Source organism: Ranitomeya imitator, chromosome 2, assembly GCF_032444005.1.
Source record: "Ranitomeya imitator isolate aRanImi1 chromosome 2, aRanImi1.pri, whole genome shotgun sequence".
Taxonomy (NCBI): Eukaryota; Metazoa; Chordata; class Amphibia; order Anura; family Dendrobatidae; genus Ranitomeya; species Ranitomeya imitator.
This window is the reverse complement of record NC_091283.1, coordinates 654,685,855-654,698,902: the sequence shown is the minus strand read 5'-3', so window position 1 is coordinate 654,698,902 and position 13,048 is coordinate 654,685,855. Positions and strand designations below refer to the sequence as shown.

Genomic DNA, 13,048 nt, shown 5'->3' with positions numbered 1-13,048 from the left:
GATCTTCATCCCTTCTCACCTCTAGACATACTATTACATCATAGAGCAGGTGTATGGCATGGCCTAAGCCCAAGCCACACAAGGCAGGTGTCAACTGTTTTACACAGCCAGCATCTGCCTCTAACAGCAGTGGCCAGAGCAATCTCTGATCTTTGCTGTTATCCCGTTAAAGCGCTTCATAGGAGACTGTGATTGAACCTACAGACTACATAATATACTATATTTCATATATAGATAAGCAACGGAATTATTGCAGGATCAAGTTCACTCGGGGTCCAAAAAAAAAAAGCGAAAAGTAGAAGAAAGGTTTTAAAAAAATATATATAAAAAAAACATAAAAATTATAAAATCTTTAAATCACCTTTCTACTTAATTAAAAATAAGTTCTTAAAAAAATAATCATTTGCTATCACCACTTCCATAAAAGTACGATCTTTCAATAAAAAAAAGTAAAAAAAAAAAAAAATGATTGCACCGCCAAAATTGCATTTTTGATGAAGTGATCATGTACTACAAACTGATAACAATGAAATCTACTGCTTTGTGTGCACAAAATATAGCTCTATTGATAGAAAAGATAAAGACATTATGGGTCTCAAAAATGTCAACACGAACCCAGTTTGTTATACAAGATTTAGAATTTGTTTACGTTGCTGAAATAGCTAAAATCTATGCATGTTGGGTATCGCCGTAATTGTACTGACCTGCAGAATCATGTGGTCAGGTCATTTTTTACAGCACAATTAACGCCGAAAAAAGCAAAACCCAAAAAACAATGACAGAAGTGCTCTGTTTTTATTCTTTTCACCACACTTGAAATTCTGTTCTCATTTCTCAGTACATTGTATGGTAAAATGAATGGTGACATTCAAAACTAAATCTTACAAGCCCTATGTAGATGGAAACATGAAAAGTTATGGCACTTTGAAGAAAAGAAGGCAAAAAAACCCGAAAAAGGCGCTGTCTTTAAGAGGTTCAAGGGAGAAAATCCCTTTGTAATGGTTGTCTGACGTTGTGCACTTTCATCTACCAGGTCTTGTGCACGATTGACAGATTTCAGCTATTTACCGACCCGCAGAGCCGCTCATCTCTAAATGCATGTTTATTTTTTTTTTCTTTTTTACAAAAGATATCCATCACCTATCCAAAGTATAGATGATAAATACCTGATCATGGGGTCTTACTGATTCCCCACTCTTCACTTGCAGCTCTGTTAGGCCGGTTCCACACGTCAGTGTCTCTGGTACGTGAGGTGACAGTTTCCTCACGTACCAGAGACACTGACACACGTAGACACATAAAAATCACTGCATCTGTTCAGATGTCAGTGATTTTTTGCGGACTGTGTCTCCGTGTGCCAAACACGGAGACATGTCAGTGTTCGTGGGAGCGCACGTATTACACGGACCCATTAAAGTCAATGGGTCTGTGTAAAACACGTACCGCACACGGACGTTGTCCGTGTGCAGTCCGTGTGCCGTGCAGGGGACAGCGCTACATTAAGCGCTGTCCCCCTCACTGGTGCTGAATCCGCGATTCATATCTTCCCTGCAGCAGCGCTTGCTGCAGGGAAGATATGAATAATAGTGTTTAAAATAAAGATCTATCTGTCCGACGCCCTCCCACCCCCTGTGCGCGTACCCCCCGCCCCCCCCCCCCCCCCCCCCGCTGTTCTGAAAATACTCACCTGCCTCCCTTGTTAGCTGTCGCTGCTTCCTGGTCTGGCCGCATCTTCTCCTGTATGCGGTCACGTGGGGCCACTCATTTACAGTAATGAATATGCGGCTCCACCTCCCACAGGGGTGGAGCCGCATATTCATTACTGTAATCGGCGGCCCCACGTGACCGCATACAGGAGAAGATGCAGCCAGACCAGGAAGCAGCGACAGCCAATGAGGGAGGCGGGGGAGTATTTTCAGAACAGTGGGGGGGCGCACAGGGGGTGGGAGGGCGTCGGACAGATAGATCTTTATTTTAAACACTATTATTCATATCTTCTATGCAGCAAACACTGCTGCAAGGAAGATATGAATTGAGGATTCAGCACCAGTGGGGGGGACAGCGCTTAATGCTGTCCCCTGCACGGCACACGGACTGCACACAGACAACGTCCGTGTGCGGTACGTGTTTTACACGGACCCAATGACTTTAATGGGTCCGTGTAATCCGTGCGCTCCCACGAACACTGACATGTCTCCGTGTTTGGCACACGGAGACACGGTCCGCAAAAAATCACTGGCATCTGAACAGATGCAGTGATTTTTATGTGTCTACGTGTGTCAGTGTCTCCGGTACGTGAGGAAACTGTCACCTCACGTACCGGAGACACTGACGTGTGAAACAGGCCTTAAGCAGTGAGATAAGGTAGCACAGGGAAGTGGGATCATAACAGTGGGATTCCCACGGTCAGACTTTTAACACCACCGAAAAACATTTTTTTTGTCTTTAGTAAGAAATTCCCATTTAAGAAGTTGTCCACTACTCTTCCTCAATAAGCAAATGTTTGCCCCCATATACAACACTTACACTCCCTTCCGGTGCCATGCACGTTTTTTTAAAATGAAGGTATCATCAGAGAATGACCTATTGTGTAATTCCGTTTTTGTGCTACATGTATTTTTTTTTATTTTGCCAATATTGATTTTTTTTTCCATTTCATGATCTGTTGTCACTTCTGCTGTAAGTCACTGTTTGGCCACTAACCCCTGTTGGGAAAAGTGTCATGGCAGGACCGTAGATTGTGCAAAAAATATCTAATGTGTTATTGCTAGAAAATTGTTGTAGAGATGGCAAATTCCCCCGTTATTATTCTTTGTGTGCCTGAATGTTATTAATTGGCAAGACTTTCAGACAAGATTTTCTAGTCGCAGGGCTAACTGGCTCCCAAATGTAAAAAGTATCACATTTCAGTTGCCTCCACCTCACTCTCATTCCTATGAATGCATGCGTTTGTCAGCAGTTGTCAGAAACCTGGATGCGCCCGCTATATATATGGCTCCATTCACTGACTGGACTGTGCACAAAATCTTTGTAGAATGTAACTTGATTGATTGAATTTTGGTGGTGCTTGGTAATGTTTTATTATGATGGCACCCAGTAATCTCAGGTTGCTCTTTTTGTTCTTCACTTTCTCAGTTCTGATTGGACATTCCCATCACTGCTGTAGTGTATTTGGCTATATCTAGCATGCTTCCGATCTGGGAAGCCATGGCTACCTTCTGCAATATTCCTGTCCACCCTTCCTGCATCCTGCTTTCCTGACACTGACGCCTGCCTGTCCTGGGATCAGTTCTCATCCACAGGGTTTGACCTTGTTCTTGCTGTGCTGGTGCTTTTTTTAAATTTTTTTTTTCTCATTTTTGTGATGTTCACTGTCATTATCCTCATAATTTATCCCATAATTTTGCATGAATAGTACATTTTGTTATTTGCTAAATGCCGTAGATAGCATGGAATAAACCTCTTGCGAAGGCTTAATTTCTCTGGGAATAAAAGCAACAGGTGTTAAAACTCAACAAGCTCGGTTCGCTCTCCTCTAACATCACCTGTCGGAGAGAGTTGGCGGCGGCCCCATACACATTATATAACATGATTGGTAGGGCCGTCCTATAGAGAACCCTGCGGCAGGATTTCAACACTCACACTATTTATATGTACATATACTGTATGGTAGCTTTGTCAAAGATAAGTCAGGCAATACCATTACATGTCTGGCCTGTTCCTTGTTACTGAGAAAGGAGTGCTTAAATCGATGAGGCTGAAGGGCTATAATAGATCTGAAGCTTCTGTCACTCCAGCTCTATCCCCATCTCCTGATGCTTGACTGAGCTCTTTTGTCTGAAGTCACACATCATGGAGGCTATCAGCCAAGCAGAAGGAGGCACTGCTGGGTAAGGAATAGAGCTAGAGTGGCAAAGGCCTCAGATCTACCATAGTCCTAAAGCCTCATTTGTATATCCATTCATCATATACTAAGGAACTAACTAACTATGTAAAGGTGTTGCTGGATTTGTCTTTCAAACGGCTACATAGTGTAGATAGTTTGGGAGGGGAGAGGAATGATGCTGACAAATTCCATTTAAGAAGTTTTGACAGGCCTCTTAGGTTTGTAGCATAACCCATCTCACAACCAGGAATTAAGAGAGGGAATCACCAATAGGCAGAGCTGGTTATCTAGAAGAACCAGAAAAACATGCATTACATATCTAATTAAAAATAAGAACCATATATATAGTATAAACTTGCAGCCATATGATGACATTCAGCATCCATTAGGGACAGATGGCTGCCTTGGAGTTTATACTGATACTGAGCCTGAGAAATGCAAGTCTGTGAGGGCACCTGTACATACTGTATTAGAGAGCTGTAGGAATTACTGCGCTGTCTGATTTACCAACAGACCTGTGTGGTAGTGACTTGCGGTAGTCTGCGTTTTCTTTAATATTTCAGTTATGCCAGGCCCTGCTCCCACTGTTGGTCCCTGCAGTATCTAACACTATCTGTTTCTTGTGTTGCCACAGGCGAAAAGGCACCTGTGTCCTTGTTCACTGTAAGATGGGCGTCTCTCGATCAGCGTCCACGGTTATAGCTTATGCCATGAAGGAGTACGAGTGGACCTTCGAAGAAGCTTTAAAGCACGTTAAGGAGAGAAGAAGCATTGTGCAACCAAATGCGGGATTTCTGCGACAGCTTCAGACATACCAGGGCATCCTAGGAGCAAGGCGAGTATTGTACATCAGATAAGTTTCGCTAGAAAATTGGCCAAGAAAAGTTGCAAAATTTCTGGTGAAAACACTTTGATGAATCAGGGCGATTGTACTTGTACTGTAGATTTTATTAAATATGTTTTATTGAAAAAGCATTTTACTACATATGTAAACGAGGGAGCTTCAGTGCACCTTCATGGCCAAGAGCTTGGTGCACCTTTTCGCCCCCAATTACAATACTCCGCCTCTCCCCTCATTGGGGTCAGGTTGGAGTGCTGCCTCATCTGACTCCCCATCCCTGCACATAGTGACCTTGCAGCATGGACCAACACACGTGTCTTTTCTAAATATTAAAAGCATGTGTTTTTTTTTATTTTATGCAGTACTTTGGAGGCATAAAGAGATATTCAGCAATGTACTGCCCCTCTAAGTGCACCTGATCAATACTTGGTTGCAAATTTGTACATTTACAACAGATAACCGAACTGAAAACTGTAATTGTACCATATACCTGGTGCATTCTTTGTTGTACCGCCAGTCTCTTAGCTTGGCACTAAAGGATAACTATCATATGAAAATTTGTTTAAATCTTTTTTTTGTTACTTTTTTTGTATCATTCTTTTTATATCCCTATCTTTATTAAGAATATTTTTTTTCAGTATGGGGCTTTTTTAGACTCCTACTTGCTGTTGTTTCATGAAACAACACATAAACATAGCCATAATAATCAGAGTCCAACCCTATCTTTTGTATTGAAGCATTTAATGAGCCTATACAAAGGTCATGATTAAGGGAGGGGAGCAGCGAGGTGACATCTCAAACAATTGATCACGGAATATTAAGACGTTCTGCAACTGGAAGTGTTTAATAAAATGTTGCCAAGCTGAGATAATCTTAATGTAAAATGTGTAGTGGCGGTGTCTGACCTTGTAGAGGCGCTGCAGATCATACTACATAGCTTCTGGCAAGTGGAGGCAGCAGAAGTGAATACATTATACTGGTACCACAGGCAGGGACTCTTCCAGCTACTTCTTTGTCTAACTGAAGAACTGTTTAATATTCTACGATCTACTGATTAAAATCTACAGTTGTTCGTGGGACAACACCTTTAACAGTCATGATGAATATTCTTTGATTTAATTCTCTATATCATGTTTTTTTCCGGTAGTAAGCAAAGACATAGTTATCTGTGGCATCTGAACTCCACAACAGCATCTCCACAACTACCAAGTCTTCCAAAAGCCCAGTCTGGGTCTTCTGAGACATCCCTTATTAATAGACCGAGGAAGATGAACTTGCGAGCTCTCATGAGATCCATCAGTGAGATGGAGGCATCAGAAACTGCACCAGAGGAGCATACCATGTGTGAAGATGGTAGACACCTGGAGAAGCTGAACACTGTCTCTGAGAGTCGGGAAAGTGGGTCAGATCAGTTTGACAGTGTATCTTCTGTGGATGAGAGTTTATCAGTGGGAGAGGGAAGCTTTATATACCAGGATGAGCCTTTATGTGAAGCCGAGCACCAAGACGCAGGAGTCAAGGAAGGAGAATTGACCTCAACAGATCCAAGCCAAAAGACTTCTGGATTGCTGGAGGAGAACCCATCTCTTGATGAGGCACGTATACATGGAATTTGGCGCTTTCCAGCACTTACATCTCAGACTATTCTGTCACTCCGATAGTACACTGTATATCAGAGCTGTCGTCAGGTTTTTATACTCCAAACTAATGCCACCTACATAACGGCACTGTAAGGCTGTTTACATCCATACCTTTATTTCAGATATCCGAATTTACATTTTGGAGAAATGTTATTGTTGAATTGTTATGCAAATGACCCTTAAGTGCAGTGGGCGGGCATGTCACTTACAGTTGTGCTACCTCTCTTCACTATTCCCCCACCTGCTGCCTGTGAGTGATGGACAGGTCACTCTTCTTTCAGTGACTTTCCTCTGCTACCTGAGATCTAGTGCAAGTACTGTTTCACCAGAGCGGTGGAAAGTCCTTATGTAGAAGACTGTCAGTCTCTGGCACAATCTGCATAGTTTTCAGAAACTTACTGTCTTCTTCATCCCTGCGCATCGTTCCTGCACCAGGTGTCCTAGCGAAGTAAACGTTCAGTGTCGGGTGTGATCTGCAAACAGAATGGTTGTACCAGACCCTGACAGTCCTCTTCATCAGGACCTTCCTGTGCATGCATTAGAGCTTTTATATTCTTCCCGCCGTTCCTCTAACTAATCATATATTTCCAGAGATATGGATGTTTTTATCCAGTGCTGATTTTTTTGGCCTTTACCAAGGTGATGTTTCTAAACTCTGTATCAGAATAACCTAGTTGTGTTCACTGTTAAAGGGAATCTGTCAGCAGGTTTTTGCACCATAATGTAGAAGCAGAGACCATTATTTCATCTATGCGTCCTTTACACGGCTGAGTTTTGCTGACAGATTCACTTTAAACTATACAAAACCAGCACAGAATGGTGAGCCGAAAAATGTAGGAATATCTTCATGTAAGCTGGTGTGGTATAAAATGCACAAAAACGTATATCCCAATACTGAATTTTTCTAAAATTGTACATTTTTACAGGTATTTGGAAGTAGCGGTCCTTCTTCCCCAGCCTCCCATAGTACATCATCATCTGCCCGCCGGCGATCCAGACGCAAAAAGAAGCCTGGAGCGCCACAATCTGAGTCATCCCGGACAGGGCATGCTGTTAAGTCTCAGTCTGTATCCGAGCTTCAAGGGGCCGCACTTGTCAGCAAACGCCTGCAGGAGGCAGAACCCCTCACCCGCAAAGCCAGGATCACTCGGCAGAGTAACGTGGGGGAGACACCAGAAGAACTTAAATAAATCCAGATCTTTGCCTTTGAACCTGAAGATGTGGACAGTATATAACTAGGGAGATTATTTTTATACAATGATTATTTTTATGTTTTGCCTAATTTTTTTGCAAATGCAAAGTGTTACCACAACGGATAAAACTGTAGCTTTAAAATGAGATCGGCTCAAGGACAGCATCTCTATGAGCTCTTGTCATTGAAGACCACATTCTTCTTAATATCAGTACAAGTTTATATCGCTTTTAGACTCCGCTTACCCAGAGATGGCCCTTGCTACCATTCTCTGCTCTGGAGTAACCTTTTTACCACAAGACTACTTTGAATGATCTATAGACTTTTATGGGATAACATATTCTAAACCAAAACGTAAGTCATAAATGCATCTTCTCTCATAGATGCATACGGATAGCTTTATATGTACAGTACCAGTCAAAAGTTTGGACACACCTGTTCATGCAATGGTTTAACTTGTTCTTATTGGAATGTGCACTTGTAGGTTCACACTGAAGGCAGCAAAATTGAGAGAGCATGTATAAGAAATAAGAAGTGAAAAAAAAAGTTTCTAAAGCAGTTTTATCACATAGTTACCTGGAATGGCTCTCAACAATCTTGAAGGAGTTCCCAGATGTGCTGAGCACTTGTTGAATGCTTTGACTTCACTTTGCGGTCCAACTCATCCAAATCAATCTCAGTGGGGTTGAGATCTGGTGATTGTGGATGCCGTGCCATCTGATACAGCACTCCATCCCTCTCCTCATTGGTTCCATAGGCTTTACGGGATGCTTGGCCCAAACAATTTCTTGTTTTGAAGCTGATCACACTGATGAACTATGCACAGACATAATTCTTGGGCATTCTTTCCTGGTGTGGTTCCCATGAGAGCCAGTTTCAACACAGTGATTGATTTTGTGACTGCACTTGAGGATACCTGCAAGATTCTTTCAGTTTTTTAGACTTGCCTTTATGTCTTAAAGTAATGCTGGATTGCTGTTTCTGGTTACTTACTTGTGTTTTTTTTTGCCATATTCTGGCTTAGAACAGTTATGAAATCGGGTTCAGTACTGTATGGACCTGTCTACCAAAACTGCCACTGCAAACAACACCTGATGGTTGGTTGGAAAAACTTTCTGAAAGCTGGCAACAAATGATCCCTTGACCATACCAATTCAATGGAAGCTATTCCACGTGATGATCTGAAAAAGCTGCTTGAAAGAATTCAACAGGGTTTAAAGTTGTTGTCACAGTAAGTACCTCCTGTACTTGTGGTGACAATTTTTCCACGTACTGGAGACACTGACACATGTAGACACATTGAAATCTACGGTGCTGGGCACATGGCTGTGTGTTTCCACGGACCATGTGTTTGTGTGACCCACATGTAGACATGTCCGTTTTTTTACCGGCGCATGGTGCCACAAAACGTCCCGCACACAGATGACACACTGGGATGTCATCTGTGTGACACATCCCGACACCTGACAAGCAGCGCTACAGTTAGCACTGTTCTCCGCCGCCGGGTGCTTAAGACTGCTCTCATCATTCTCCTCTGTTCTGCCGGCAATCGGGGTGAGCAGAGGAGAATGAGCTGTATTCAAGTGATAACAATAACAGCAGGCGGTTTCTTATGGAACTATTACTCTCATCATCTTACACCTGCTGCCGCTAATAACAGTTAGAGCAGGAGCAGCTGATGGGCGTATTCATCAGCGGGCTCTTGTACTGTAAATGAATAATAAAAAAACGGCATGGATTCCTCTCTATTTTCTGGAATAGATGCGCCTTTTCTGGGCGGCTACAGGCTGGCATTTTTAGGCTGGGGGAGACCTATATCAATGGACCCTTACAGCCTAAGAATACCAGCCCCCAACTTTCTGCTTTAGCAAGACTGGTTGTCAAAAATAAAATGGGGACCACATGCAGTTTATTAAAATTATTTATTTAATTAAAAAAACCGCGTGGGGACCCCTCTATTTTTGATGACCAGCCTTGCTGAAGCTGACAGCTGAGGGTTGCTGCCGAGCTGTCAGTTTTGCCTGTCTGGTTATAGAAAATAGAACCCATGATGTTTTTTTTTAAATTATTTATTTACAGCGCAGGAGTTGTGATGAATACTCCCATCTGCCGTTCCTGCTGTCATTGTTATTAGCATCAGCAGGTGTAGGCTGATGGTAGTAAAAGTCTCATCAGCCGTCGCCTGCTGTCATTGTTCTGACTTGAATACAACTCTCATCATTCGCCCCTGCTTGATGCCGGCATGTACCGCTTCTTCCTTAGCACCCTTCCGTGTGGTACTGATGCGGCACATGCATGCCATATGTGTGCCACAAGTATTACACAAACGGATATATGGACACTGTGATCTTCGGCACCGGAAAAAAAAATGGGCGTGTGAAACTGGCCTAAAGGTGGGGGGGAAACTTTGAGGAATCTAAGGTCTTACACATATTCAGGTTTGTTTCACAAAATTCTTTTTATTTCTTGTTTCCATAAATTTTCCTTTGTAGTTTTGCTGATTTCCATTTGAATCTAAAATGTGCACATTCCTTTAAAAACAAAGGAAAACCATTCCATGAACACGGGTGTCCAAACCTTTGGCTGGTGCTGGGTTTGTGTGTGTGTGTATGTGTATATAATACATATATACACACACACCCATTAGCAAACGCAAACGTTTGGCCACATCTGTGTATATATACAATACTTGCCTATCCTAATGTTCTCCAATTCAATCTGTATGTAAACTTGCCAATATACAGAGTAAAATCACAATTTGAACCTTAATTACAGTATAATTTTTTTAATCATTTTTTCTGTACGTAAGGTATATTTATATTCCTGCTGCTGTCGCCACCATGTTAATCCTTAATAGTCACCACCTGACTGATGTGTTCAAGTGGGTGTCATTAGGTAAGCAGTACAGAAAGTCTGCAGCTGCCCTACCAGTGCTAGCAGCAGACTACAGGCGCCATTACCATTACATAAAAGGAACCGACGGGCTCCTGCACTGTTCTCATGGAAATCGTGACAGCTCCTATGGTTTTTTTTTTTGTTTTGTTTTTTTTACAGACATGGCAACGACAGTACGTTTGCATTCTCAAGATATGTCCCAAGTATTATCTGCTCAGATATTTATATTACAAAATTGTTTTATGTTACGAAGCTTCACTTGAAGCTTAAAGCTATAACTATTTGCTGATACTACGGATGGGTTTATGACTACTTTTTCTTATTTTCTTTTTCTTTTTTATCACGTTCACAATTGACGAATAATTGCGGAGCTGAATAATAAAATTGAAGGAACCATAATAAAGTCATAGGAAGTTGTTGATTTTTGGGAGAAGTCACCTTTAAAAATAAATACATAACAATGGTATTATCCTCTAAAAACTCGATATTTACACACAGCAAGGAGGCACTCCTCTACCTCAGTGGTAAACTGTATTAAAAACTCTGTATTATTATTTTCTGCTTTTATTAAACGTTCAATAAAAATCTGCCATATCCTTCTTCTTATGCAAGATTATTTTCCATTTTTAGTAAAGTTCTACCAAACTCCGGTAACATTTTCTTCAAAAACGCACTGTTATATAGATAACCTATTTTTGCTGGTAATAAAATGTAATTGTATTAATTTGAGGGCTTTTTTAATGCATTGTTATCTTCTACATGCCCTATTTAATACAATGACCAGAAATGGTGAGGAAGGCATGGAAATTGTATCTTCTTAAAGGGAATCAGTCAGTAGGATGAACCCTCCTAAGTCGTCTATATGGGCCCGCAGGTAGTAGGAAGCTGAATAAAGTAATACCTTAATATCTGCGATCCAATATTTTACTAAAGAGAAATCCATGTTTTTCTTAAAAGTAAATGTGCTGTTACGATCTATGGGCCGGACACTGATCTCCCTGAGAATCTGAATGTATTAAAAAATAAATAATTGCTACGCGTTTCAACATCGAACACGTCTTCCTCAGGGAAGGCATGTATACATGAAACGTGTACCCCTTTGATAAATTCATATGAAGTTATTACCTACCTGGCTGTCACACTCACAACCCTTTGTTAATTTTATTTTTTAAACTGTTCTACACAGTTAGGCCGGCGTCACACTCAGCGTGTAAAAATACGGTCCGTAATTTACGGCCGTAATACGCAGAAAAGTCCCCAAAATAGTGGTCCGTATCTCCTCCGTAGGCAGGGTGTGTCAGCATATTTTGCGCATGGCATCATCCGTATGTAATCCGTATGGCATCCGTACTGCGAGATTTTCTCGCAGGCTTGCAAAACCGACATACGGATATACAAGGGATCCATGTGCTCAAAAAATATTAAAAACACATGTACTGTGTGTATATATATATATATATATATATATATATATATATATATATGTTAGTGAGACACATATATTAATATTTCATCCAGCGCGAGATAGCTTAAAAGCCGGTAATTCAATTGCCGGCTTTTGCTTTCTCCTTCCAAAACCCGACATGATATGAGACATGGTTTACATACAGTAAACCTTGTCATATCCCCATTTTTTTGCATATTCCACACTACTGTTAGTAGTGTGTATGTGCAAAATTTGGGCGTTATAGCTATTAAATTAAAGGGTTAAATGGCGGAAAAAATTGGCATGGGCTCCCGCGCAATTTTCTCCGCCAGAGTAGTAAAGCCAGTGACTGAGGGCAGATATTAATAGCCTAGAGAGGGTCCACGGTTATTGGCCCCCTTTGGCTTAAAACATCTGCCCCCAGCCACCCCAGAAAAGGCACATCTGGAAGATGCGCCTATTCTGGCACTTGGCCACTCTCTTCCCACTCCCTCTGCTGGATGTCCTTCGAGCGTGGGAAAAAAAAAATCAGAAAAGTTCCCAGGCTCGAGTTCATATGAGGACAACCAGCAGAGGGCGCCTCACCGCGAATGAAGGTAACTACAGGTCATTGACCTAGCTTCCATTAATTCGCTGGGGTTTCTCTGGCGGAGAAAATTGCGCAGGAGCCCACGCCAATTTTTTCCGCCATTTAACCCTTTAATTTAATAGCTAGAACGCCCAAATTTTGCACATACACACTACTAACATTAGTAGTGTGGAATATGCAAAAAAAAAAATGGGAATATGACATGGTTTACTGTATGTAAACCATGTCTCATATCATGTTGGGTTTTGGAAGGAGATAGCTTAAAAGCCGGTAATTCAATTGCCGGCTTTTGCTATCTAGCGCTGTATGAAATTTTAATATATATACATATATGTGCCTCACTGATAGAATAGGTATATATATATATATATATATATATATATATATATATACAGTTAGGGCCAGAAATATTTGGACAGTGACACAATTTTCGCGAGTTGGGCTCTGCATGCCACCACATTGGATTTGAAATGAAACCTCTACAACAGAATTCAAGTGCAGATTGTAACGTTTAATTTGAAGGGTTGAACAAAAATATCTGATAGAAAATGTAGGAATTGTACACATTTCTTTACAAAC

General features: G+C 41.4%; 1 protein-coding gene across 2 annotated transcripts in view; it reads left to right on the top strand.

Moving 5' to 3' along the window:
- Positions 1-11,053, top strand: part of SSH3 (slingshot protein phosphatase 3) — a 166,277-nt gene extending 155,224 nt beyond the window's left edge. For both annotated transcript variants that reach the window (XM_069752923.1, XM_069752922.1), the window contains 3 exons: positions 4,521-4,721; positions 5,875-6,322; positions 7,294-11,053. In XM_069752923.1, the coding sequence (XP_069609024.1) occupies positions 4,521-4,721; positions 5,875-6,322; positions 7,294-7,557 (913 nt within the window). In that variant the 3' untranslated portion in view covers positions 7,558-11,053. The remainder of the gene's footprint in view (positions 1-4,520; positions 4,722-5,874; positions 6,323-7,293) is intronic.
- Positions 11,054-13,048: the final 1,995 nt, after the last annotated feature.